General features: G+C 40.3%; 4 protein-coding genes across 5 annotated transcripts in view; 2 read left to right on the top strand and 2 right to left on the bottom strand.

The window, feature by feature from the left end:
- The window catches only part of poln (polymerase (DNA directed) nu), a 56,244-nt gene extending 45,428 nt beyond the window's left edge, over positions 1-10,816 (bottom strand). Inside the window, exons 1-9 of the mRNA XM_065950922.1 lie at positions 10,565-10,816; positions 3,814-4,581; positions 3,311-3,480; positions 3,104-3,216; positions 2,487-2,582; positions 2,442-2,448; positions 2,045-2,174; positions 1,889-1,949; positions 1,713-1,777 (exon numbers count right to left, since the gene is read on the bottom strand). Of these exons, the coding sequence (XP_065806994.1) occupies positions 1,713-1,777; positions 1,889-1,949; positions 2,045-2,174; positions 2,442-2,448; positions 2,487-2,582; positions 3,104-3,216; positions 3,311-3,480; positions 3,814-4,581; positions 10,565-10,717 (1,563 nt within the window). The 5' untranslated portion in view covers positions 10,718-10,816. The remainder of the gene's footprint in view (positions 1-1,712; positions 1,778-1,888; positions 1,950-2,044; positions 2,175-2,441; positions 2,449-2,486; positions 2,583-3,103; positions 3,217-3,310; positions 3,481-3,813; positions 4,582-10,564) is intronic.
- Positions 10,817-11,275: 459 nt separating this feature from the next.
- haus3 (HAUS augmin-like complex, subunit 3) lies at positions 11,276-16,716 on the bottom strand. 2 transcript variants are annotated; one of them, XM_020640301.3, is made up of 6 exons: positions 16,622-16,716; positions 14,082-15,144; positions 13,764-13,973; positions 13,038-13,270; positions 12,490-12,775; positions 11,276-11,522 (listed from the first exon to the last, which is right to left on the bottom strand). In XM_020640301.3, exons 2-6 carry the CDS (start codon positions 15,105-15,107, stop codon positions 11,295-11,297), a joined length of 1,983 nt encoding a protein of 660 aa, XP_020495957.2. In that variant the 5' UTR covers positions 15,108-15,144; positions 16,622-16,716; the 3' UTR covers positions 11,276-11,294. The 2 variants fall into 2 exon arrangements, with proteins under 2 accessions (XP_020495957.2, XP_020495959.2); XM_020640303.3 differs by having other exon boundaries at positions 14,082-15,139; positions 16,622-16,715.
- A 69-nt stretch (positions 16,717-16,785) lies between these two features.
- LOC109988735 (prostaglandin reductase 1) lies at positions 16,786-21,396 on the top strand. Its single transcript, XM_020640322.3, has 9 exons — positions 16,786-16,907; positions 17,504-17,628; positions 17,716-17,761; positions 17,865-17,924; positions 18,340-18,507; positions 19,540-19,813; positions 19,894-19,999; positions 20,419-20,537; positions 20,627-21,396. Exons 2-9 carry the CDS (start codon positions 17,523-17,525, stop codon positions 20,735-20,737), a joined length of 990 nt encoding a protein of 329 aa, XP_020495978.1. The 5' UTR covers positions 16,786-16,907; positions 17,504-17,522; the 3' UTR covers positions 20,738-21,396.
- A 1,470-nt stretch (positions 21,397-22,866) lies between these two features.
- On the top strand, positions 22,867-27,166 carry txnb (thioredoxin b). Its single transcript, XM_020640324.3, has 5 exons — positions 22,867-23,025; positions 24,691-24,795; positions 25,295-25,360; positions 26,420-26,485; positions 26,822-27,166. The coding sequence occupies exons 1-5, from the start codon at positions 23,002-23,004 to the stop codon at positions 26,885-26,887; spliced, it is 327 nt and encodes a 108-aa protein (XP_020495980.2). The 5' UTR covers positions 22,867-23,001; the 3' UTR covers positions 26,888-27,166.
- Positions 27,167-27,398: the final 232 nt, after the last annotated feature.

Below are 27,398 nucleotides of genomic sequence, written 5' to 3' on the forward strand. Positions count from 1 at the left end.
GCTGTCGACCGCACTGTGGTTCGGCAGCCAGACTAAAAAATGTAATCAGCTAAGAGTGATGCGGTGCAAATCTGAGCTGACCCTGAACATCTCGCCTGGCTGAAACTAAGTATTCATTCATTTTGTTTGGTATAAACAAAAAGAGGCTTTATTTAGAACAAGACACTGATAAGTGTCACGTTTGCTATTTACCTCATTTATAAACTATTTAAAGTGACAAACATTATGGAAAGAAGCTAATTCAAAAGGAAATAAATGGCTTAAAACATATGGCATTAAAAAATACCTTTTATAAAAAACCTTTCTTGGTGTAGAAAATTAAGAGGATCTCCTGATTAACCTATGAGATTTATAACATATAGATACAGATCAGCCATAATAACATTATGACCACCTGCCTAATATTGTGTAGGCGCCAGGTCAGGGCTGTTCGACAGGGAGAGAGAGAGAGTGAGGAATGACATGCAGGAAAGGAGCAACAGGTCGGACCCAAACCCGGAACCGCCCGCCCCCCCCCCCCCCGAGGACTCAAGCGTCTGAACATGAGGCACGCGCACCAACCACCAGGTCATGGACCCCTTTCAGACCTCTGAATGTGTGCTGTGGTATCTGGCATCACGACATTACCAGTAGATCCCTTAAGTCCTGAAAGTGATGAGGGCTTCCATGGAATCAGATTTGTTTATACATTGTATCTCACAGTGAGCCAAGTGAACACCTTGAGCCTGTTGTCACAATCCTTTAGGTCACTCTCTTTGATTCCCCACTGGTCAGTTCTGATGCCCACATGCCCATTGGAAACACTTTCTGCAGCAGTCAGGGTCAGCATGTGCACCCTGATCGGTTTGTGGCAACACTGCACCATACTCAACAAACGACAAGGCACTGTGTTCTGTCAACCGTCTATCACAACCAGCATGAACTTTTTTTTTTAGCAATTTGAGCTCCAGCTGCTCTTCAATTGGATCAGACCACACCTTCGCTCCCCTGCAGATCGGGAACAACCCACAAAAGCTGAAGTTTTGGAGATACTCTGACAAGGTCGTTTTTGCAATCACAACTCGGTCCTTGTCAAAGTCGCTCACTTCCTTATTCTTGCCTGTTTTTCCTGCTTGCAACACATGAACTTTGAGAACAGAATGTTCACTTGCTGCCTAACATATCCCACCCACTGAGAGGTGCCATTGTGAAGAAGTAATCTATGTTAATCACTTCACCTGTCAGTGGTCTTAAAGTTAAGGCTCATTTGTATGTATACATACAGAGAACTAGCTTAAGCATTGGCTTACTTTCAAACAAATATATGTTGCTACTCGAGTTTATACATGACATTTATTAATATGATGATTATTATTATTATTACCCTAAACATTGATTGCAATAGTAGAGGTATTTGTCATTCAGCCAGGTACTGCTGCAGTGTGTTACTTGGAAATGATAGTAAATCAAATCTATTCCTTTCAATCTTTTAACACATACAGAAAGTATGTGTGTTCACTGCTGCGGTTCCGTTGTTGTGTTCTGGTGGGAAATTAACATTAACCATGAGGCGAGTGTTGATAACTCCTGGCTGTGAGCGATAAGTACAAACTCTGCCAGCAGCCAAATAAAATAAAAAAAAGTCCAACTGTTCTGCTCTACTTATTTATAACATTAACAGGAAAACTTTTTAAATACGCCGGCCTTTAAATGTGTTTGATTTTGTGTCTTACCCCCAGCAGGTCTGAAGTCCTCCTGAGAGCTTCTTCGTCCACATGGATGCGATGGCTCTCCATGGCTGAAACAACCCGAGTATTTACTGACAAACATGACCTGATAGTTTGTTTTTTTTGACAGTATTCTTATGTATTTCTTCACTGCACTGACAATAAGGATTCAGAGTCCTCACCTGCCAGAACAGAGATCATTTTCAGCTCCATGTCTGAGTACAGCTGCCACAGCCCCCGGCTCTACACACACAAAGTCAGTCAGGTATGTGTATATACTGTACATACACATTTACTTGTGTGTGTGTGTTTGTGTGTGTAAGCGCACATCACCTTACCTGCAGTTTAGAGCAAAGCTCCATGTTAAGCCAGTGAAGCAAACAGAGACGTGAGATGACCTGAGAAACCTGAGAGTGAGATAGACAGACCGATAGAGAGACATCGAGTAGAGTAGGTGAAGAGAAGCTGCTTTCTTAGAAGAAGATTCAGATTTGTTCAAGGAGGAAAAGGCAGTCAATGTAGCAAGGAGTGCTTCAATGAAGTATAAACTGACTAAAAGGTTTTCATCCCTTTGAGGTTTGGATATCTGAATGTTGATTTGAGTGACTGTCTTCTAACTTATATAAATAAAGATTGAGGGTAATATGAAGTATGGACTACGGTAGTATGGGCCTGAAAGTGACCCTAATGTCTTAACGAGACACCTTTCAACTTTAAAACCTATCGTCACGTAACTGACCATCTTGGTACCCAGGGCAGGTATGACACAGCGTGTTTTGCAGTGTTTATTGAGAAGGTCATTGTAGCAAGAGGAGGGATTTGCAGGATCCAGGAGCCAGCCTGACACCTGTGGGTCCTGGATACGACAGCCTGCCACTGCAGAGAGAGAGGACAGCACATTATGAGCTTTTTACTGATGGGACATTGGCGGAAAAAATGGAGGAAAAACAACACATCTATGAAAATGTTGCCTGCAGTAGGCATGGTCTGACACGTAGCTGTTTTCTTCAGTTAGACCTTCATTCATTCAATCTTTAAGAACCTAATATAACCCGTCTAAAAATGTTGTTTTTTAAAATCTAGTAAACTACTTGTACTTTTTCTTTGTTGAAGAGTATGATCATACAACCCAGGTATAACTCAGGTGGTCTTGTTGAAAACACTCCAGGCAGAAATATTAAAACCAAAAAACTTCAAACAGCCACTTTTCAGGCTCAAGTGTTTAACACTTTTAAGATTCATCTTTGAAGAGTACCACTTAAGCAAAGGCTTCTTGAATCAAAGCGTGTGATAAAGCTGATTATGAATGTACAAAGAAGTGTTTTAAAGCAGAATGAAACAGTTGGAACCAGATTTACATGACTACATGTTTGTGCATTTATTCGTGTGCACTCTGCCTTGTTTCCAGCTGAGGTCTCCTCTGTAAACCTGCAGAGCTGTTCGCAGCAGATCCTTGGCTTTATAGCACACCACTAGTTGAGATCTTGATAGCACCTGTAGCAGCATATCTCTGTGGAACACACACACATTCCTGCTGTTTTAAACTAGATAAGCATTAAACACTTCACTGTAATGCCAACACATCCACCTGCACACAAACAAACCTCGCAAAGAGCGCCTGGCTCTGGTGTGTGTGTTGCTGGGCCCATGCAGGTGTGTGCTCTAATTTTAGGTAAACCAGACTGTCGTTTGGTCCAAACAAGTTCTCTGGTGAGCTGCAGCTCAGATTGTTCATCATCAGTAAGAGGAGGCCACACACTGGAGGAGTCGTTTTCTGTGTCAAGGAACCAAAGAGGGAAATCAATGCAAGTAAAACATTAATGAAGCAGAAAACAACATGTGAAATGGTTTACACTAATCCTGTAAGGACTGCGACAGATTATCTGTACAAGGCAAAGCAAAGTCTGTTTTGCAAAGTGAAACTGAAGCAATAATTTGCAGTTATCCAAAGTATACTCACAACAAAGGGCTAGACAACTGACTGTAAAAACACATCTCCAACTCCTCATGTTGTACAAAAGTAAAACCAAAATACCCCTGTGATGGATGCTAACATTTTGCACCAGTCATGTTATTTTAAGCTAGGGTTTCAGAGAGCTCTACTCACCTGTTCTGGGTCTAACTGAGTTGTCCCATCTCTGTACACCAAGGTAAGTACTAGTGCTTTGGCCTTCCCAGCCTCCTCAAGCATCTGCCTCTTCTCCTCCGAGTTCATCCTCCCAGAATCCTTCACTCTGGGGTCAGATGTCAGGGAAGTTGTCAAACAGCCAGCTTTGGATTGGTTCTGGAGTTCAATACCATTAGCCTGTGCATGCGATACTTTTGTGCTATTTTTCCCCTGATCAGGCTCACGTTTGGCCCGCTTGCTCTTGGGTGGTTTGCAGGTTGCAGAATCAGATTCACAGCACTTTTTTTCAGCTTTTTGTTGGCTTTGCTTTAAGGCACATGGGTCTTGATGTCCTCTCCTTGATTTATGTGACTGGCTAATTGTGTTCTGAAGGTGTATGGATGTAGCTGTGAGTTCAGGGTTTTCTGTTTTGACTTTGGCTTCCTTCAGTCCATGAATATCCCTGGCCTTTTCTTGTGAAGAACGTGGTGGCTCCCATTTAGGATGACACCTTGGCAGGTAGTTTTTAGGAGGTTGGTGAGCTTTTTCTTGATGATGTACTTTATGCTTCCACTTTAAGGCGAAGGAGGGGATCAAGGGGGGTTGAGTTTTAAAAGCAGGTTGGCTGCTTTCTGCCTGCTCTGTGCTTGGTTTTAGAACAGTTGAGGCCAAGTCCAGCACTGAGGAGGAGCTTTGTCCAGCAGCATAAATTCTTGCTGGGGTCAGTACAATGCTTGAGCTGCTCCCGCTGAGACCTCCATTAGCAGTCTACACACCAAAAAAAGGTGAGGTGACAGGGATAGAGGAGATGGAGGAAAACGGAGAGGCAAAAATAGATTTAGAAGGACTCGTTCTGCAATATAAGAAGGCCCCAGAAAACAGTCTCTGTCTGTCTGTGTTAGTTTTGTTACACAGAGAATCAATACATACCAGCAAATCAGTTTAGAAAAGTCGGCTGAATGAAGTTTAAATTTCTGGCAGCGCATAATTAGCTTTAACACAGTGACAAATCCATGGTTTATTCAATTATTCCCATTCATGCTCTGCGTCTATTTGGATGATACTAAATTTGTAAAAGAGGCAGTGAAAGCTGAGCCGAAAAAGCTGCAAAACAAAAAGGGGTAGGATGTGAGGAGAGGACACACATTCAGCCTTGAGCGCTGTGTACCAGACAAAGAAAAAAAGACAGACAGTCAAGGCAGTGTTTGTGTGACAGGCTGCCTGAAGTTGTGCCACTCACACTTGTTCCTACTCATTTATTTTTCATGACGGGAACAAAAACAACAATGGCAATGAATATTTCAAACTCAAATAGATCAAAGCGTTTTAATTAACTGAACTGGCAGGTTAAATGTGTAGGACATGTCTATGAGTATGTGGGCCGTGCTGTGTATGTATAAATGTAGAATTATTTTCTTAGCTTACAGAGATGCAAGCAATAGAGGTGCAACTAAATTAAATAGTAGTGTGGTTTGTTCACAGTAAGGGTGGGACAAAATATGGATGTGGCAATATACCGTTGTCCGGACTCTGTGATCAACATTGATTATCTAGTGCCAAATTTCCATATCTAAAATATTTTTCAACAGATTTCCCTGCCAATTTGATTCACCGTATCGACACTGACTGACATGGACGACGGTAATGTGATCAGAAGTTAAAGGGAAAAACGAGACGGACAGAAAATGTATTCCCCTCTCCAAAAAGAACACCTTCACCTCTCTGTAACCTTCCCATCATCTTCAAAACATCTCCATTATTCATACTCTCTCTCTATTTATGCAAAAAAAAAAAAAAACAGAGAGTCTGCACGTTCATTCGTGTGAGTTTCTGTATGCACATGGTTCTGTGGACTCGTCAGCAGAGGGCTCGGTATGTAAGGAATTCCTGTGACTCAGCTCCCGGAGGAGAGTCTTCCTCATTTCTCTGTAAACACAACCCGTTTTTTCCTGCTGACAAAGTCATGAACCCCCCCCAGGGTGCTGTGCTACAGGATATAGATAGAAAACGGAGGCAGGCCGTGGCCCGTCGCCCAGCGCTGGGTGCAGGAAGGTGTAAGAGAGGGATGATGGGGAGAAGTGAGGGAATAGCTTGGTGTGTTTGCTGCTGATTGGAGCAATACTGTGAAGTCCTGCACCTATTTCTACCTCTCTTCTCCTCCCTTTATAGCTCTTCTACCTCTCCTTTTCTGCAATATGCACAGGGACTACTTCATCAAGCTTTTCTTTTGTCTTACTTTACGACTCATTGGAGAGCTATCACTTGTCAGCATGCTGCAAAACTGCTGAAGGCACCCTGTTTTACACGATCTAGATTGATTTCTATATGCATCAGGGAAATAAAAGCCGAATGCTTTTGAAAACAGATTTTAAAAACCGAGGACTTTTCAGCGGGTTGCTCCTGCTGTACACAATGTTGTCTTTGCTTGCAGGAATTACTGAGGTAGAGTGGATGGCAAACAACAAGGAGGAAAAATAAAGACACAATAATAAATCTGAATTAAACAAGTCCCAGCAAGGTAGGAACACATTTTAATAAATGTATTAAAATGTCCCTTAAGATCTTTGCCTCAAGCCCTCTGTTTCCTCTTGCTGACCGTATGTGATGTATCAAACACAACTTCTAACATAGTTCCTTAGAGACTCACTTGTTTGTTGTCATGGAGACAGGGAGCACTGAGCCCTGATCTTTCTGCCCTGCTCTCCTGGGACAATGTCGGGGTAGAACAGCTTTCCCTACCTGAGGCCTCTAGAGAAAAAGAGATAGGAGGAGGAGAAATAATTTCTATCAGATCATCACTTTTCAGATTTACCCTGAAATCAATGAGCCTGCTGTGTTATGTAAAACATGTGTATGAGTAAGCATTTGTGTACATCTGTGTGTACGACCTCAGGGGTGTGACAGGACAAGGTCGGCCAACTCCAGAAATCTTGGCAGAGATCGAACTGACACTTTGTTACGACACTTGGTGTTGTTGAGTGTGTGTTTTTTAAAGTCTATAGTGTGTGTGACTCAGCATTGTCCCAGCTGCTGAGACTCAAGCTTTTTTCCTGCAGCTGTAATGTGAGCTGACACACAACACCCTCCGTCAGTGCTCAGTTTTATCAGCATCATCGCCTCCGCTATGATAAAAAAGATGACACTGGCAAGAGTTTATACCTAACTTGAAATGCTCCTAAAACTAACACTGTGTCAAAATCAAGAAATTAATTAATTAATTAATTAGTCTTATTTTGTTTCAAGTGGTATTAAAAGATGTAGCAATAATCTCAGATTTCTACAAGTATTGTATTGAAGTTTAAAGGTCTGGTATTCTGACAACCCTAAGGTCTAGTGTTCTGAAGTTGACTAGTAGAGTCCCTCTCCTCTATACAAACATAAAGTGGTAACTATTTATTTAATTAATACAATGACTTAGTTACTGCTTAGTATGGTTAGCTGACAACAAATATATGTTTTTATAGAAGAGCATTTACTGCTGCTGTAGACAGTAATGGTTCAAACATCTTCATAAAATAGTGTTCTAGCACCATCTAGTGGTAGATTATGAAAACCGCCTCTTTTGTTGAGATTTGAGTCACACTGGGGTAAAACTCAAATCAACATAAAATCTATGAATTTTATGAATCAAAAAGCTAAGAATCCTTATAACCTCATCTTGCATCTATGGGACTTCTAAGGCAAAAAATAAACTTTCTTGTTTTAATTTGAAAAAGTATGTCTGTTTCATTATGACTGCAAAGGAAACCAAAACAAAACAAACGTTGCCAAATGTGAATGCACACTCACCCTCCCCATCTTCATGAGGCAGAACTGACTCATCTCCGTCTCTCCCCCTATCTTCTGACTCAGTGTCTCCACCAGATAACTCACTGACTTCTCTGTGATAGCTCTCCCAATGTTTCCCTCTTAGCTGGACATCAGAACAACAAAGCTGTTCTATTTTAATCTTATCTCCGGTGCTCCTGTTGACGCCTGCCTTTGCCCTGCTCTCTGCATCTTCCTCCTCTGTGGTTCTCTCCAGGTTATCACTCTGGAGTAAAGTGGTTGTTTCACACTGCTCCAGTAGTCTTTCAGATTGGTGCCTCTCTCCTGTTTCAATCACAATCTGACCCATGTCCTGAGTGTTTTCATCTTGGATCACCTTGTGGTCTTCCCTTTCTGAAGAGAAGATCTTTTCTTGACCTTCAGTGTGACATCCCACTGATGGCTCTTCACTCTCAAGGCTGGGTTGGAAATCTTTGATGTCAAATATGTTCACCCTGTCTTTAAAGTCTAACTCTTCTTTCTCTACAAGCTTGTTTGTTTCAGCGTCACAGTCAAAGCTTGTATCCATGCTTGTAGACAACAAATTCCTCTCTGGATCAGCATTCTTATTGGTTTCATTGAGCTGTAATCCTCCCATGTCATTGGTTGATCTCTTCTCATCTGGCAGGGTTACATCTGGATAGCCTCTCTCTTTAAGCAAAGCACCATTCTGCACTACATACTCTATACAGGGAATTTGTCCTGTGTCTGTCTCCCTGACTGGATTTCTCATCAACATGGGTACATGTGCATCATAGTAGGTCTGCTGTCTTGTAGGTAGATGAATCCTTCCAGTATTGATAGTTTCAGAGCATGGTTGCTGATAGACTATTCCTCCTTCATCAGGTAGAGGCTGCTTCCACCTTTCTTGAATGTCTGAAGTTAATTTATACTTTTGGAGGCACTCGCCCCCTCTAACCCTTTCTCTCTGTGCACCTGACATGTTTTTCTCTGTCTCTTCAATATTTTCAAAGCAGGATGAAATTGGGGGGAAAGCAGAAGCGGGATTCTCCTCATGGGTGTTATGTTGTTTTGTTGAAGGGAACAACACCTCATCTGTACCGTCGACATCTGGAGAGAGACTGAGGGTGAAAGACGGCCTGAATTCTTCAATGGAGCTGTGGGAGTGTAGAGACAAGAGTGTGGTTCATTTATAACACATGCCTTTCACTGTAAAACAGCGACAGAATATCATCAATGAATACCAAGATTTTAAACTGTGTTCTGATTCATCGTATGAAGAAAAATGTCAAAGAATTTTCCTAATTTACAAACATTTGTGTTTGAAAATGCATACATTCATTAGAAATCATGAAATACTTCTCATATCCCTCTTGTCACTTACTTTCTCCATGTTGCAGCTTGATGTTCAAAAGCACTCTCAGGTATTTGATGGGAAAGCGTGTTTCTGTCTCTATGGGAGGATGACGTTGCTGTCTCACTCATCTCTCGCTGACTGAAAGACAAACTCTGGCTGGACTGGTTCATGGGAGTTTCAGAGTACTTTCTCGGGGAATAAATCGGCGAGCCCTGATGAATGGCTTCAGCCTCTCTTTGGAGATTTGAATCCCAGCAGGAGGAGGAACAGGAGGAAGCCTGGGGCGGCTGATAGTAAGCCGAGGTCTGAGAGCTCTGCCACTGGTTGGAGGAGTTATGGTATGAGGTTGAAATGGAGGAAGTCTGGGGCTGGGGCCATGGCCTAAACCAGAACATTATGAAAGGAGATCCTTTTACTTCTTCTGCTTTACACTCACAAAGTATAATAATAATACGGGTAGAAAATAACCTTATTCATAAGCATTATCAATTGCCTATTACACCAAAGTTCAACCAATAAAATTACATTTTCTTTTGTCAAAGATCCAGTGCAATGTCCTTCTGTACTTGTTAATACTCATACCATCTATTAAACTGTGGACAATTACTGTTTCACTGCAAGACAATTCTGCACCAATATGCAGAAGCCCATTTTCTCCAGTTATAGAAAACCAAAATGTAAAATCCCAATGCTAAGTCATAATTGAGATGAGAGAGATAAGAAAACATAATTATGAGTTGATGCATTATAATTACAATGATTAAACCGTCATAATTATGCGATGAAAAGTAGTTGTTTAGATTTAAAAATCCAATTACGAAATACACAAAAATTGATGACAGAAGATGTTTGTGATAAAAAGTAAATTACAAACAACTATGGACATGTTTTATATCAAGACTGGCTCTTCTTTATTATTTATACATTTTCTAGAAATGTGCTTCCATAAAATACTCTGACTAAACATGAGAACTTGTTTGAATAATATCCGCGTGTAGTCTCTTGTTCATCTGCCTCACCGCTCTGTGTCTCTGTCTCTGCTCTCTTCCTGACTCATGCTCCAGCTGCTCTGAGCCCAGGGCTCCCTTTGGCTGCCATAAAACCTCCCCACTGATATATACACAGACAATGAAGGAGAAAACCATCAACTCTGTCAGAACATTTGGGAAATAAACAAAATCATTAAGTTTTAATGAACTTACATGCATTGATTAATTGTGCTGCTAAAGTACGGGGGAAAACATTCAGACCTATCAATGATACGCAAGTAGATTTGTAATACCTCATACATACAATACCAGCCAACAAAGTGAAGTGGTTATTTTTATTTTACAGGTTTACTCTGTAAAAACCAGGCTTGATAAAATAGTAGGGCATATCATGTTGATTCTTCATATCTACAGAAACAAATGTTACTAATTGTTGCTGCAGAGATATAAATGTTAAAATCTCCTCAAATATTTCTTAGCTACAACAGTGTCTTCCTACTGTTTCCATCATGTCAGTAAAATAGTTACAGAAGGACTATCTAGTAAGTAATAAGGCAAATGAATCAATTGACACACAAGAGTTCCTAATCTTTGCTGTCAGGGGTTAATACTGAATCATCTAAACTGGAGTACTTCAATGCTTACGCCCTGACTGTCTTTGTCTGTGATTTGAGGAGACGCTGTGGAAGGGTCTGGCCTCATGTAGACTCTGGGTCCGCAGAACAGCCAGGATCTTCTGTGCCGCCTGAGACAGAGGTCCTGAGTACAACCTGCAGCTAGACTCTTCCATCTCCTCTCTGTCTGAATGCCTGTCTACTCTTTGTGATCATCTGACGATCTTTGACTGTTCAGCTCTATATGACCTAAACAGGGCAAAGGGGAGAGTCAGGTCAGTTACACAGAGACATCCAATTATGTGCTGAAGCTTATTCACTAGGGTCTCGTGCACAGCAGATTGATCTCCCTCCTGTAATAGAATTCAACAATTAAAAAAAATAAAATAAAAAAAAACTTTCACAACTTAAATATCCATTAACAAAACATTTTACTTTATTAATCAGAAGGCTTGAAGTAAAAACATTAAAATTAAAATTAAAAATTAAAATATTATATTTAGGAGCGTCACAAGTCAGAATAATACACTGAATTCAACAATTAATCTCTTAATAGTTCAATTAAACAAATTCAGAACAAAATCTCAATCCTTATATGAATACGCTTTTCCCAGGTTGAGTGTTTTCCCAATGAGTCAATACAGAGTCAGGAGATGAATCTTGAATTTGTGTCTGCGTGTCACTGTTCATTGTTTTTGAGCTGATGATACACTCTCCTCACTCATTCTGGCAGGTTTTTTTTTTTTTTTTTTTTTACTGCTGCCCTTTCTTTGCAGTCATTTTGCCCTCCACATCCTCCACTATTTTCTGCAGTAGCCGTGCATCCAAGTGGAAGTAGACATATAAATCCCTCTCCCGCCTGAGGAGGGCATTGCGCTCCAGCTGGGAACGCTTAGATTTGACTTCCCCCATGATTTCTTGCATTACATGCTGCAAACTCTGGAGCTGCGACTCTGCTTCCACAAGTTTTGAGGTTAGCTCCTGTAGAGATAGGGGAAGAGGGAGGAGAAATTAAGAAATGAAAAACTGCATTATGTATTAGCATATACATTGACCTATGGATGTACCTGAACTGACCAACGGCAGGGTTTATATCATGAACATAAAACATTACTGGTACTCTCTCAGAATCAATCAATGATTTTTTGAGTAAATTATCCTTTTAGCACCTCTGGAAAAAAGTTGTCATTTTAAAGCAACGTCTAAAACTGAAATTACGAGGAATAAAATAGTATAGGTGGTTTAAAAATGTTTATCTAATTTATGCGCTTATGTGTAAATTCTTCATCTACTGCTGGCAAAAATATTCCCCAATAATAATAGTGGTGGTCCACACAGATTCAAAGGTACGCAAATACAGAGGTCTCTCGAAGCCTTTTTTTTCTCATTATGATGCAAAATGATAGTCATGTGTTTCCTACAAACATACATTGCAGAGGAGGTGACAGCAGAGAAATTATCCAAATTGCAAAATTACAAGCAATTCAGGCAGTGTGCAGAAGTTTGCCTGCAATTTTCCGTAAATAAAACAAGAAAATTACCTGCCGTAATATTGGGTTTAGTTTGATTTTTACTTGTAGCATTTCAAAGTTTTTATTCTTGTATTTTGACAATCGTAGTTCCCAAAAAAAATACAACAACACAGTTTTACATGTGAGAAACTTGAAAGCTATCCTCTTCAGATGTTAAATAAGAAATTTTGAAAACTCTCAACAAAGCAGACAAAAGTGTGTCATGCAGCAACGCAGTTTCATGCATCATCCAGTGCTTTTATCCCTTTTTATTGACCTTGTGATATATGTGAACAATGTGCAAATGAAAACAGTGCTACCAGCTTCCCTCACCACAAGTGATGAATAATGTAAAAATCAGCTGACTCACATTTATGATTGCTTCTACTCTCTGTACTGTTGGCCATAGTGTGTGAAGTAAAAGGAAACAAACCCACCTGTGCATTGGGACAGAGCTGCTCCTGGTCAGTGGAGGCCGTTTGACGTACCTGCGGCCTTAAGACCAGCTGCTGGAGCTCGGTGTACATGGCCCTGTGGAGCGCCTCACAGTCGTTGTAGAGTCGAGCAGCTGTGTAGTGTTGCTCACGGCCGGCGCCTGCTAGAGCCTCTCTGGTCACTTGGAGGTTTCCTGCAAGGTCGTGAGCAGCCTGGTCCAGTGCTTCATATGTCCGAAAGGGCTCTGATCGACTGTGGTCTGAATCATGGTCAAGGATCTGGAGCAGTCTGGGGAAAGAGGTTAAAGAGTTCCATGGGCATCAAACCTATAATGCACTACAATATTGCAGCGTAGTTGAGTGGAAATTTAAATTCTGTTTTTCCTTTTCCCTTATAGATTAAGATACTCAATTCATAAATGAAGTAAACAAGTATTATCATTTTAAAATTGACATCTAAAATTCTGATATTAAGGCACAACTCATGTTAGAAAAAGCTCTGAATAATTTGAGCTCCTAGTTGAGTCTTATATCGGACTTGAGTCCCTTACCTGCTGAAGGCTGCATCCTTGGAGCTGATGATAGGGTTGGGCCTGGTGTTGATAGCAAGGTCAGGGTGTGCAAGGGACTCAATTCTCAGGGTTGCAGCTTCACCTTCTTTTGTCAGTCTGCTGTTAACATCTTCCAGCTGCTTAAAACACATCCGCCACCTCCTATGCTCCATCTCCTGAGCCAGGTGTACCAGGTCAAAGGAGGCCTTCTGGCGGAGTAGGTAGTCACGTACCTGGTAGACAAAAATGAAGTTCAACTTTACTTTGCTGCCACTTGTTTCCATGTTGTCTGTAGCATGATTCAAATTCAGTGGATACAGTAGATGATCGAAACCATGACTTTCATCTGTGAGTGACTTGTGAATTATATCTATTCAGTAAGATTCAAGATTTTTTATTTGTCACATGCTCATACAGATGTGCAGTGAAATGTAAAGACTGTTCCGCAAGGCCATGCAATAAACACTCAAATTACTAATACACATATATACAGTAAAAGAGAATATAATGTAAAATTTAAAAAATAATTATTTGAATACAAGAAGGTCACTCTTAAACATTATTATGCATTCAGGCATCACTTTAAATTGATGTAGAGCAAGACCATTCAGTCCTATGTAGAAACATTAGGGGGAATGAATGGCTTACCCTGATCTTTAACCTGTCCATAAAAGACGTGTATACAGATAAACTCAAGTTGATTAGGTGATATCCCCATCGACTTACCTGATTCTGTCTGGAGGTGTAGTATTCCTGTCTTGCAACTTGCAGGTCCAGGTCTCCCCTCACTACAGGCACATTAAGCAGCCTGGCTGACTCCCTAAGGGCAGCAGGTACAGGTCCATGGAGCAGAGCCTCCAGCTCAGCCTCCACCGCTTGCAGCTCCTTCCGGGACACAACTTCACGGACATGCAGTGAGGAGGAGGTTGAGATGCTCTGGTTGAGTGAAGAGATACATATGAAGGAAAACTAAAGAGTGATGCGAGAACAGTAACAATAGTACACACTACAAAAAATAAAACACACTGAATAGGTCTGCTTTACCTTAGTATGAGAGGACTTCTCAGAGAGCCAGTCCAGTCCAACTTTGAGACTTTTCTCCTCAGCTGTGGCCTGCATCAGTTGGTGCTGAGCCACAATATGAGACCACTGAAGTCTGGCCATTTCTGTCCTCCTGCGCTCCACCACCCTCACGTCCCTCTCTCCATCCTCATGCTCCTTTTCTTCCTCTTCTCCATCTTCACAAGAACTGAGGTCAAGCACCTGAAAGCGCTCAGAGCAGGAAGTCTCAACAATGTCAGAGATCCCCTGAAAGAAATGCTTCTGTGTGAAGGCAGTGAGTGTTTTCGTGTTGAGCTCCTCCTGATGCAGGTAGGGATCCAAAGACATCTGAGAGATCAGCACAGCAGGGTGTTTGGAGAGACAAAGGTTTGATGCGTCTGCAGTTTCTCCCTTTCCTTTTTGCTTGGCTTCCAGACCTGGAAGGTATGAAGCAAGCTTGCACACCTCTTCTGTAAGGTTTTGTAACAGCGCATTGGTGCCAGCATTCTCAGCTCCGATGGAAGCACTGGTGTCCTTTAGCTTGCATGTAGCACTCTCAAGCTCTGCTGAAAGTCGCAGGTCAACATCTGCACGGGAGGTGGCTACAACCTGCAACCTGTTATAGCGTCTTTGCTTCAGGTCTTTCTCTTTACGCAGAGCCTGAAGTTCTGCTTCTAAGTCCTCTGTGGCCACATCCCCTTCTGCTGCAAACACTGAGGATGAGGATGAAAAAGAGGGCCCTAATATGTTGGCACTGCTTCTGTCTGAAGGACCGATGGTCTTCAGGACCTCGCCCAGGGCTGCTTCATCCAGAATTGGCCTTCCGGATTTCCGTAGCTCCTTAAAAGCCTGTGCCTCCTCTGTGGTGAGAACATTGCTCCGGTTGAGGGTCCGACAGACGAAACGCAAGAAGTGAAGGTTCTCCGGGGCACAGTCAAACAGCCAGTCAAACTCAGCCCCCTTCAATGACGATGCACCAGGATAACCTAGACGGCCCAGGGCTTCCACAAACTGGCCACCGTCTAACATGGTGGTTCAACAATGTGTGCCCCTCCTGTTTACTGTGCTAGTCAGTCAAACAGTGAAACAATGTAGGTTATGGAGTATTAAGCAAAAGCCAACACAAACAAGTGAGATAATATTCAAAGAAGTATATTTTTCATGATATCTTAGCACAGAAGATAAGCTGAATCGCCTGACATTCAAAGTCATTAAAAATCGTATCAGCTAGAGCCATGACATCCAAAACACAAATCCTTTTTTGTTTTATTTCAGGTAATCCAGCTATCAAACCTAAACTATATAGCCTTCATCAAGCTAAGATTTATTGCATGTGCACGTTTAGTACTACACAGGCGTCTCCGTCTTAATCTTATTCAAACTTTGACTTTAACAGCTCAGCGGTGACATTTCTTTGTCCATGAAGTATCCAACAGAATACCAAAGAAAGCAAGTAAGCAAACCATTACATGAAATGAAAAAAGTGATGTAGGTTTTACATTCTTAATGCAGACAAACTTGATAAAATACTTCATTTCTAATGTCTGATTTTACACAGTTTGCATTGGTCACTAATGCACTAATGTACGGAAGAGGATTAGGGCCACACATAAAAAAAAAAAATAGAGTTCTGACTTTATTCTCAGAACTACGGGTACCTGTAAGGACCAACTCCGGTGGATAGTCACTGTGCAGGACTGAATGTTATTCATTTTGCGTTTCATAATTGTCCACACACTTCCTTCAATATCAATGCCAGCGGACTAATATCTTTTTTTTACATTTGTGTCTCAATATGAATGATAATAAAATGCTTTGTAACATTGTCAAAATACTGTTTTTTTAAAACCTTATTTACCCTATCTTTTTTTTACCTATATGGAATAAGGGGCTTCATCAAGATTCAACTAAAGAACTGAATGTAAATGTGGTGAAAAGAGTAAGTTGGCTACTCGTTTAAGTAATTCCATAGTTGTTTACACAAAAGTTTCACCTGGGTGCTACACCATCCTGCAACTCAAAAAACAAAATGAACAGAATCATTAAACTATAACTGTGATAACACACAGCAGTGACAAAGCATGCCACGGTTTTTGCTGCTGTTTCCCACTCCAGTATGTCTCCAGTCAGTCCTGCACGGAACTGCGGTGACTAGCCACCGGAGTTGGTCCTTACAGGTACCCGTAGTTCTGACTTTAAATTCAGGCCGCAGTTAAAGAACACCTCTATACATATATAAGGCTTACGTTAACTTTCAACAGTTGTTCCAGAAATTTGTGTGTGTATATTTTTTTGTAACTGAGATGTGCCTAGGTTTGAAAAGCGACTGTTAAGCTTCCCTCTGTTGTTTTTAGCATGCTAACAGATACGCTACCTAAACGGGTTATTATCCCTTACGGAACACAACCCTGTAAAAACAACTAAAACGATATCGACCCTGCTAACTAACATTACTCGTTGCGCATTCGTCTAATGTAAAGTTTCGCGTGTTGACACATCACCTACAGTCGTTTATTCATGTTTACTGTCGCTGAAATACTTACAGTTTTACTCCGGCTGTCGGCCCTGTTTGGTTTTAATTTCGCGCCTAGATCCAAACAGACTGCACGTCGGCACGCAAACACAACGTGACGTCCTCCGTCATGCGTCTCTACGTCGGAGGCTGCGTTCTACCTCCAAACCAATCAGATTAACGTTTGAATATTGACGCACGCCCACTGTTCTCTCTTCCCCATGCTTTAAAGCAAACCACCGCTTCGTCTGTCTCCTATCCCTGTGCTCTTTACTGAGAGGCCACTTCTTCCATTTCTTTAAGGAGAATAACATCTGGTGAGTTAACATCGATGTGTTTGATTTAAAAAGGACAATTTAGGGCACGTATTTATTTTCGGATACGGATGAAAATAAAACAGACTGGCAGTGAAAAGCAACTTTAAGTTCACTTCTCTGCTGTTCCTTTCCGGTTTTGTGGTAATTTAATATCACCGTGCTCATTTTGGATCACTGTCAACTTTGCTTGGGAAATAACGATTGCATTGTTTTGCATCATTCTAAGTCATTGGAAAGGTGTGTGACTTGTGACAGGTATTGGACTTGTTTCCTCCTGTTTGATATGACTGTGCTATTGTGCAGTATTCTTCTGTTGTGTGTATCATGCATTCCTATTCAATGACATGTATGCATTGCATAATTCGGAATTACGTTAACACTTCTAATAAACCTAGTAAAAGTTCATTTCACCAACTCATATTATATTTCATCATCAATTTAAATGTCCCTTTTTTTCACAACTTTATGTTTGAACTAGGCTCACCTAAATAACATTTACAGTAATTCACTCTCTACATGAAGTGTTTTGCATTTTGCACTAATGTACCAAATGTTACCATCTGTCTCATATCAAACAACTGCTCTTGCACTAACAGCTACCATAAACAAAGAACCATGGTCCAAGCTAAGACATGGGTCCTCATCAAGCACTTTGACGGCTTCCCGAAGAATACCAACTTTGAGCTGAAAGTGGAGGAGCTCCCTAAGCCCAAAGATGGAGGTAGGAAGATGTCTTATGTCTGATTCCACTTTCAATAAGCCATCATGCACCTACATATTGTTGTTTCGTATCTTTTTTTTGTTTTAGAGGTTCTTTTGGAAGCTGTGTTTCTTAGCGTCGACCCGTATATGAGGTGAGCAGGATTATGCATCTGAAAAACCTTCAGATTCTTATTGTTTTAACAGCAACAAATTCAGTCATGAATCCCCCAAAATGTTGCATATTTGTGTGTCCAGGCCCTTCAGTGCATTTCGCATGAAAGAGGGCGATGTGATGATTGGAACTCAAGTTGCCAAGTAAGAACGCACATTTACCACACACACACACACACACACACACACACACACACACACACACACACACACATGCCTTTCATGCGTCATTTTGTACCCAGCAAACACAGCAAACCCTGCACCTGCTCCTAATTACTGAAGCCTTTGATTTACAGTAACCGAAAGGACAAAACACAAAATGTTCTTGGCTGGAAGTTCAAATGCGTTTTTGTTTTGTTGATAAGCATGCTAAATCAATTTGAAAGTGACCAAAGTTAACTGTTTTTTTAAAACCAGATGTTGTGTATCTTCTTTCTTTGATGTGAACCCACATGCCTGCATGTTTTGGCCAGATGGTTTGACGTACTGCAGTTGTCAAGGATACCACAACAGACGAACACAAACTCTTTCTCTGTTCTTTTTTTTTTTTTTTCTACAGAGTGATTCAGAGTAAGAACCCAGCATTTCCTGTGGGGAGCCATGTTGTCAGCCGCAGCGGCTGGAGAACCCACTCAGTCAGCGACGGGACAGACCTCGTTCCTGTAATGCCTGAATGGCCACAGGACGTGTCCCTGTCCCTGGCTCTGGGTTCCATTGGCATGCCGGGGTGAGACACATATTAAACAGACATAACTGATTGCAGAGGAGTAACATCTGGTAGCCAGAAGTTGAAACTCATTTTCACATCCACAATTTACTTTTACTTGTTTACAACAATTTGACAGACTGAGTTGAATCATGAGGACAAAACAAAAGTGCAGAAAACAATTAGTAAAAGAAGATGAAAGACTTAACAGTTTTTAGAGATACAGGAAGCTGGCTCTAAGTGTAAATAACATTTGGTAGGCCCGACTACTCCCACGTGTGGGCTAGTTTCACAAAGATAGAATTTGGATGTAGCTTATGGGATGTAACACAGCTAGATCCAGCCATTTGCACAAAGCAGTTTAATTCCGGTCTATATTAAACTACATGGTTCAATCTGGGTATGTCACGTTTTTTCCCAGTTGAAAAATGGCCAGCCCAGTAACCACATTCAGAACCTTGAAGATTCTTTAGAAATGTCCAGAAGATAGACGCTGGGAAGCAGCGTTGCAACTTACAGATTGTTACCATGGCAACATTGGTTCTCACCATAGGGTCTCTCACACTCAAACAGTTCTTTAATAAGGACTACATTTTGCACTTAGAGTTTGTTCTTAGACAACAAACAACCAGACAGGAAGACTTTTTGGAACATTAGAATTTTCTCCGAACACTACATGAATGAGTTTGAAGAAGTTTCTTCTTAAGGACTGTTGGTGAATCAGCTCTCATTAGGTTGAGCAGTCTTATCATTTTTGGCCTACAATCAATCAGACCCTTTTTTTGTTTTTGCTAAAGTTCTAACTTCTATTAGAGGAACACACGCTCTAAATTAGTACTGGACTGAAACCATTAAGTCTTTGTGTAACTGTCCTCCATGAACAGCTGAGATTTGTCTTCCTTTTGAGAAGGCGTCAGATGTTTTGTCCAGCTGGTGAGTTGAGGTCACCTCAAGCAATAACAAACAGTTTACATTATGAAGGGCACAGAGGGGGAAATAGTCATGTATCTCAGGTTCTGTTGCCAGATTTAACTGGTTTCTCATCCTCTCCAGTCTGACAGCTCTCTACGGGATAGAAGAAGTCTTGGGTCTCCAGAAAGGTGAAACCCTGCTTGTGAACGCTGCAGCCGGGGCGGTGGGCTCCATGGTTGGCCAGATTGCAAAGATCAAAGGCTGCAAGGTGGTCGGCTCAGCAGGCTCTGATGCCAAGGTGGCTTTCCTCAAAGAACTGGGCTTCGACGAGGCCTTCAACTATAAGACTGTAGGTTCCCTGGAGGAGGCTCTGAAGAAGGCGTCTCCGGAGGGATACGACTGCTTCTTTGAAAATGTGAGCATTGCTTGTAGCGGTTTTGAGCACGTTAAATGTCATTATTGCTCTTTTAGTGGTTTAACTCGGTTTGATTTTAGGTTGGAGGGGCTTCTTCAAGCGTTGCCTTGCAACAAATGAAGAACTTTGGAAGAATAGCAGTTTGTGGATCCATTTCTACATACAATGACACCAACCCCCAAACAGGTGTGTACTTCCCTCTATACACTTTTTATATCTTTTTTTATTTTTTATTATTATTATTATTATTAGTATGCTGGTAGTGGCAGAAAAAAATGTGAATACAATTTTGCAAAAGCTTCAAAGCACAATTCAATCATAGAACAAAATAACCAAAAAATTACATCAGCTTTCATTATATCAAAGTGAGAATTTTTTTCCATAGTTTTACAATAAATATAAACATTTGTTTTAAAAAGAGACCTGTGTTTCCCTATGTTGTAAGCAAAATCTTTTTGACTATTTCCTGCCACTAGAGGGCAGCATTGTGTTAACTAAATCAAAGGGAATGCATAAGCAGACCTTTTTTGTTGGTATAATTCGTTTCCCTGCAATATAACTGGAAGTTTTATTTCTTTTCCGTACTCCGTCCAACACTCTTTTAGGCCCGTACCCCCACTTTACCATGATCGTCAAACAGCTAAAGATGGAGGGCTTCATGCAGAGCAGGTGGGAGCACAAGCATCCTGAATCCATCAAGAGGCTGATGGGATGGTTAAAGGAGGTTAGTGACAGTTTGAATCTCAGTTATTAGGGTTTCTCATGTTTCTGATTGAGAGTCATTTCTGAATTGTATTTGTTCTGAATCCACAGGGCAAGCTGCAGTTTCGGGAGCACATCACAAAAGGCTTTGAAAACATGCCAGCTGCTTTTATGGGGTTGCTGCAAGGAGAAAATATCGGCAAGGCTGTTGTTGCAGTGTGATCAAGAGACAAGGAGGATCAGTAAATCAGGATCAATACATGGTTTACACATTATTACAGATTATATTCATGAAGGATTGAGCCTTAGATACTTATCACTAACCAGATACATTAACATAACGACCATGTAGCGCATTAGTTTCATAGAAACATTGAATTGTAGCTGTTAGCAGCTCGAAGGCAGCCACACAGTTAGTCTAGCAACTTAGTCATGAAGGGAATATAATGTGAATTATATTTTCCAGTGCTAGTCAAATATTCTTGTTCAGGCTTGATGTCAGAAGCAATCCATTCTTTAAATTGTGATTGTGAAATGAAACGTATTTTGTTGAGGTTTCATTTGTTCGGGTTTCAAGCCACTTTTACAAAATGCTTTACAAAATTAAACTATTGACTTTTAAAACAGTCAGGATAGGAGAATAAAACCTGTTGTTGTTTAATTGTCATATGTTGGTAAAAACGAAGAGCCTGTAGTACTCACACGTTTTAAGGTGAGTTTCGACCATCATCCATGGAATAGTCTTCATACTTTCCATGCACAACACAAGACTGAACCGGGATGATCAGTGCATGCATTACTCACTGTGACATTGTTAACCATGTGCTTTGTACTTAGTAGGAGCTTTTCTATAGATAATAAAATTTTGTGGCATTTTTAAATGTTTTGTCTTGACATAATTCATTTTACTTGTGTGCTGATCTTCGTATTGCAAACGTACTGCGTCTTTACGGTAGAAAGTCTGTTATTACTGTATGCATGTCCTGCATTTAATCCCAGGGGTAAAAACTGAACGTGTGCTTCTTTCAGTCCAAAAGTGAGCAGGGTCTGGATCAGGGATGGGCAACTTTGGTCACAGCAAGGGCCACACTCATTTCATTCTCACTGTCAGGGGGCCAAATTGTAGGATACAAAAACGATTACAGTCGATTATGTCTCAAATTTAACTCGACATATACCAGTGATCAAATATAATTATGGACATTTTTCTGGTTTTCTTGATTTCATGGCAGATTTATTCATGTTTTCTTCATGTTTCCAATTAATTGATATGTAAAAATGAGGATTGAGGGTTGATGGGGGCCGCATGTGGCCCCCAAGCCGCCAGTTGCCCCACCCCTGGTCTGGATAATAGAGCCGGCTCTGTTAGCCTCCTCCTGCCAAGTGCAGCTTTTTGTTTGATCAGGGAAATAGATGGTATTTTTAGACACTAATTTGAAATTCATTAGTTTGTGGTGGTAATTAGAGACACGGCTCCATGGTTACATATCTGTTAGTCCAGAATTTCACAAGGTTGAAGTCCAAAGTTAAACATATCTGAACAAAGTGTCAAAAAGAGTTCAACAAATTAGGAATTTTAAAACGAATATCTTATCAAAAGTAAATTCAATTTTGGGTTCAAATGAATTGTGTGTCCTGATCTTAAAGTGAAGAATACAATCCGAGTGGAAAGGGTTTTCTTACAGTTGATGTCATAAAGCAAAGTCTCACAAGGGCGGTATTGTTTACTTCACAAGAATTGGGCGGCGCGTTGACTCAGTCGATTACGGTAAATCAAGAATTTGTCAAGTCATTGTGACTTGAGTCACCGTACAATATATTTACCTTTAATTGTTGAAATGAATAGCTAGATATTTAATAATAATATATATAATCGCCTGTTGTTGTAGGAGTTAATCTTATTGCCAATTAAAATACTAATATTCCGTTAGAATCGACATGGACTACTGTTATTCCAAACTATTTAAAAAATACTTTGCAGCATTCAGACAAGTAATATAGAACTAACAATATTCCTGCAACAAATGGTTGTATGGTTTACTTAAACAGTGGCAACAGTCTGTGGTGACACCACCCAAACCTTGTAAAGCTAAATAGTGCCATTGTGTCCTTACGCAGGAAATACATAACGTTCTGTTACTGAATACCTTCAAAATAAAAGTATTTACCACAACAAATAATTTACAACACACACAAAGAAACAGAAATAATGACTTTTAAGGTTTTATACGGTGTAAGAAATGCAATGAAATTTCATTTTTACTTGTACGATGCTTGTGCAGTGCTTCACTGTTGCGTACAATAATCCCTTTTCTCTTTTATTCTTACAACGACTGCCAACTTCCGCTTTGGTTCGTACTGCCGGCGACGAGCTTGACGCAACTCTAATAAAAACGCCGCGTTCGTTCCCTGTGAAAGGAAAAAGGAACTCCCAAACTTTACCGCTATATCGTCCACAACAAAGACAGGTTAATTCATCAGTCATCATGGTTCGCGAAGTGGAAAACCTGGTGAGTTTTGTCTTGATTTAATGTGAAGCCTAAGCGGTGTTTCTCTTTTTAACCTTCAGACAGTGTTATTCTAACGGGGGTTCAAAGATGAATGCGACATGTGAGCGAAATGGATGGTGGTGAATAACGTTATCCGCCACCATGTGAGTGTGAGTGTGAGTGTGTGAATGTGTGTGTGTCAGTGTGGACTTTGAACATTTTCTTAAGACAGTCGTTTAAACCAGAATTATTCATGTTAAGCTGAGGTGGAAAAAAAAATGCTAGGACGGAGGCCTTACATGTTAAATATGCTGCATAGGCTCAATATAAGGTGTGTTGTGAAAGAGAGTATTAAAGAACATTACTAAAGCTGCATTATGTTGTGTAGTAGGCCTTAGCCTGACACCGTGTGTTTCAGGACTGTAATGTGCTCTAGAATTAACATAACGGGGGTTAAATGTTATTTTCAAGTTACCAATGTTCAATTTTTTTTTATTATGGCTTGATGTAAACAGATGGAAATTGTAAACAGATGGAAAGTTTTTATTCTTCTACACATTACTTAAGCAAGGTCCGTTTTTTTTTTTTTTTTTGCACCTATCCTCCTGGGCAGCCAGTTGGTTCTGCATTGTTGAATGTAACTTACTAGTTTTAGGTTCTTGATCACATTTAGCATTATTTTGAAGCCTGACATCACAGACACATAAACTGAAGCATAATGGGATAATATTCCTGCAATAATAATGTTATATTATGCTGTGTGCATGTCTGTGTTACACTGAATATTACAGACTACACTTTTGTCAAATAGCTGATTTTCTTTTTTTTAAATCTATTTTTTTCTTTTTTTCTTTTTTCTTTTTAAATTGTACTGTGTTCACTTTTTGTCTGCAATTTTTGCTCTTTGCTGCTGTAACAATGTAAATTTCCCCATTGTGGGATAAATAAGTTAATTTTATAATTTTAGCCTGAGTTGCATATATCATGTATTAAACTGTATTGTGGGCTCATGTTTTTTTGTATGGGTGGGATATGTGTGTATATATGTGTTGTGTTGTGTGTTTGTATATATGTGTTGTGTTGTGTTGTGTGTTTGTATGCTGGCTGCTGGAACACCGAAATTTCCCTGCTGGGATGAATAAAGTTTATCTTATCTTTATAAGGGAATACGCCGAACATAGACTTTTCAGGGTGGGGTGGGGGGCATGAGTAGTGCTTCAGATATCTTTATGTTGAGATTAACAAAACGCAACATGGATAAACAAATGTTTGTGTTTTTAAATTCTACAAATAAGATGCCAGAGAATGATTGTTGTGGTCTGGTTCTTTTGAGTTTTAATGTGCCTGTTCTACAAACTGAAAGTGAAAGCTTTCATGTAGATAAAGGAAATGTTTCTTTAAAAATCGCAGGCACCCTTACTGTCAACTGCAGATAATCACCATGCCATCGGCCAATATAAAGTACATTTGAGCGCAGATGGCCTTGTGGTTTGGTTGTATCCCATCGTACGGAGGCTGTGGTCTTCCGGCTTCAAGTCTGGCCGGCTGCCTCTTTCCTGCATGTCCCAACTCTCTCAAAATTTATGTCTCCAGAGTCTTTTGTTAATAAATAAGCTGAAATAAGGAAGTCCATCTTGGTTAATCAGAGCCATTTTACTGATGTTTTCTGTCTTGCATCCTTTGTAGGAGGATTTCCAAAACATCCTGAAGGAGGCTGGAGACAAGCTGGTGGTGGTGGACTTCACTGCCACGTGGTGTGGCCCCTGTAAACAGATCGGCCCAAAGTTTGTTGTGAGTGAATTGTTTTCATTGGGCCATAGCAACCGTTTTGTTTTTTTAAAAAGGTTGTTGGAAAAGAAGAAACAAATTACTGAGCTGGAAATGACCGTAATCCTTTGTGAGCTGAGAGACGTAAAATGTTTTTGAGATGGTGTTGGTACCTTTAAAAGCTGTGTGGATATTTGTGTTTTTCTTACAGACACAAATGCTTGTAGTCTGTTAGTTATTTAAGAGAGCCCTCTCCAGTCATCAGAGACTCTTGTAGCAGCTAAAGCTTCTCTTTGGAGAGGCTCATTTGTTGCTGTGGAAACCTTTTGTCAACCTTCTTAATGGAAACATTAGATGACCTGAAAACCTTTTTAGAAATGATAGAGAATTTTTTTTTTTTTTTTTTGACACTGTATTTTTAATTATCCAAGAGAAATCCCCAGTATGTTCTTCCCCTGACGTGATGTGGCAGCAGTCATCATGTTCAGTCCTTCAAACTCACTGATCATTGATTCTCTCGCAGGAAGAGTCGAAAAAACCTGAAAACAAGAATGTGATTTTCCTGAAGGTGGACGTGGATGAGGCTGAGGTAAGTGTGTGTGAGGGCTGGGACTGTAAATGATTTCAATAAGGACCATAGAATTTAACTCAAGTGATGATAATCTTTACATAGATTTAAATGTAGAGAGATCAAACTGTCTATTAAGAGATCGAACACAGCAAGTAAGTCTGCAGTTTTGCATGCGACATATTGATCTGTACACGGCCATTCCATCAGCAAAGCATCGTTTGAGCTTTTACTGGCGTCACTTCAAGTGTTCATGCAACACAACAACTTGTATCTTATTCCCAATCAAGGTCTCCATCCCAAACCAGTAACACTCTGGACTTTGTAATGGTGAATCATCTTTGGGCAATTGCCATTGAACCTGTTGTTAGTTGAGACAAAGGTTTTCCCTTTCGCTGGTAACGATGTCATTAATACTCAAAACAATGTGGACTATTTCTAAAATCTACTCCACAAAGCCATGTGGATCCCCAGCTGCTTCATGTGACTAACGTTTCTCCCTCTCACAGCAGCAACCAAGTGACATAAGAGGCAGCTTTGTAATTCTTACAGAAATGGAATCTGGGACTAGAGTTTAACCTAAATTACCATCAGGTTTTTCACAGCTTTGTTGAGAGGCATTACTAAGAGGATCTCCCCCCCCCCCTCTGAATTATTTACTCTTATTCTCAATTAATCAGTAACTGAAAATACAACGAAGAGTAAAAATCTAGACAATGTTAAGGTGAAAATGACATGCCTCATAACCTGGCAGACAACCGCCAACATTAGCATTCAGCCACTTGTGTGTGTGTGTGTGTATTTAGCTTATAGCCTGTGTTGGCAAATGTTCACCATGTGAAAATGGTGAATTTGTGCTCTATGATGCTGCTAACGTGAAGCTTCAAAACCATGTTTGACTCCGCCTCCTACTATCTCCTGTGTTGAGTTTACACTCCTTTATTGAAGAGTCAGACTTGAACTTTTTGTTGGATGCTGTCATCACGTATAAACCTGTTTGTTTCATGCTTGGACACCTTTTAAGTATTTAGTTTGGACTCAGTCCAGTGATCTAACGTTTGTCCTCTTTGTTCTTTCAAGGATGTGAGTGGACAATGTAAAATCTCGTGCATGCCAACATTCCAATTTTACAAGAATGGCGTGAAGGTAAGACTACACTCAAACATGGAAAATATGGAGCAACATCATTATTTGTTTCGAGTCCGGTTTTGTTCCCCAACAACTCATCACTGACTTGATTTAATCAGAATGATTGTCTCTGCTCTTATTAAAACATGAGTAACAACAAAGTGGTCCTTTAACACCGCTGATGTCTGAAGAAATCATGTGTACTTATTTCAATCAAACTCCCATTACCATGCATGAGGATCGAAGTGAGCTGAAAAGTTAAACTGGATATAAAAAAGGCGTTCAATCCATCAGAGAAGCAGCATTACCGTCAGTGGATCATTTTTAATGAATGCTTTATTTCTTGTCTTTCAGATCGACGAGTTCTCCGGGGCTAATGCCGCCCAACTGGTCGAGAAAATCCAAGCTCACAGAACATAAAGCCACCGTTGCTCTCTCTATGTGCTGAAAAAAAATCCAGTTTCATGTTATGTACAGTTAAAAACCAGGTTCTTTATCCCACACAGGCAATAATTTATTCCACTCATCATGTATCAGAGTCCGCTCAGTGTTTGTATCGTTTGTCTTTAATTGACTGAAATTGGATCAAACCCTTGTGACTTTTTAATTCAGTTTTTTATGGCAGAATTGGCTTTGTCCTGACCAACAGCAGAACTTTCTTTGTTAAGTTGTGTCCAATAAATGAAATGAGTTACAGAAGAGCTGTCTCTGGTCATTCTTGTTTAAAATGCATTAATCATGACTCAGCATATACACACACCTTTCCTTTAAGAGTAAAGACCACTCCATGCTTTAATGAAAATGTGAAAATAGTTTACACATACACATCGGACAATCACATCAATAGTTTTTACACATGGTACAAGTGTATAGCAGCATACGTTTAATACTGTTTGAGTCTCTATATGAAAAAATACAGCTTTATTTTACA

This window comes from Labrus bergylta, chromosome 22, assembly GCF_963930695.1.
Source record: "Labrus bergylta chromosome 22, fLabBer1.1, whole genome shotgun sequence".
NCBI classification, from domain to species: Eukaryota; Metazoa; Chordata; class Actinopteri; order Labriformes; family Labridae; genus Labrus; species Labrus bergylta.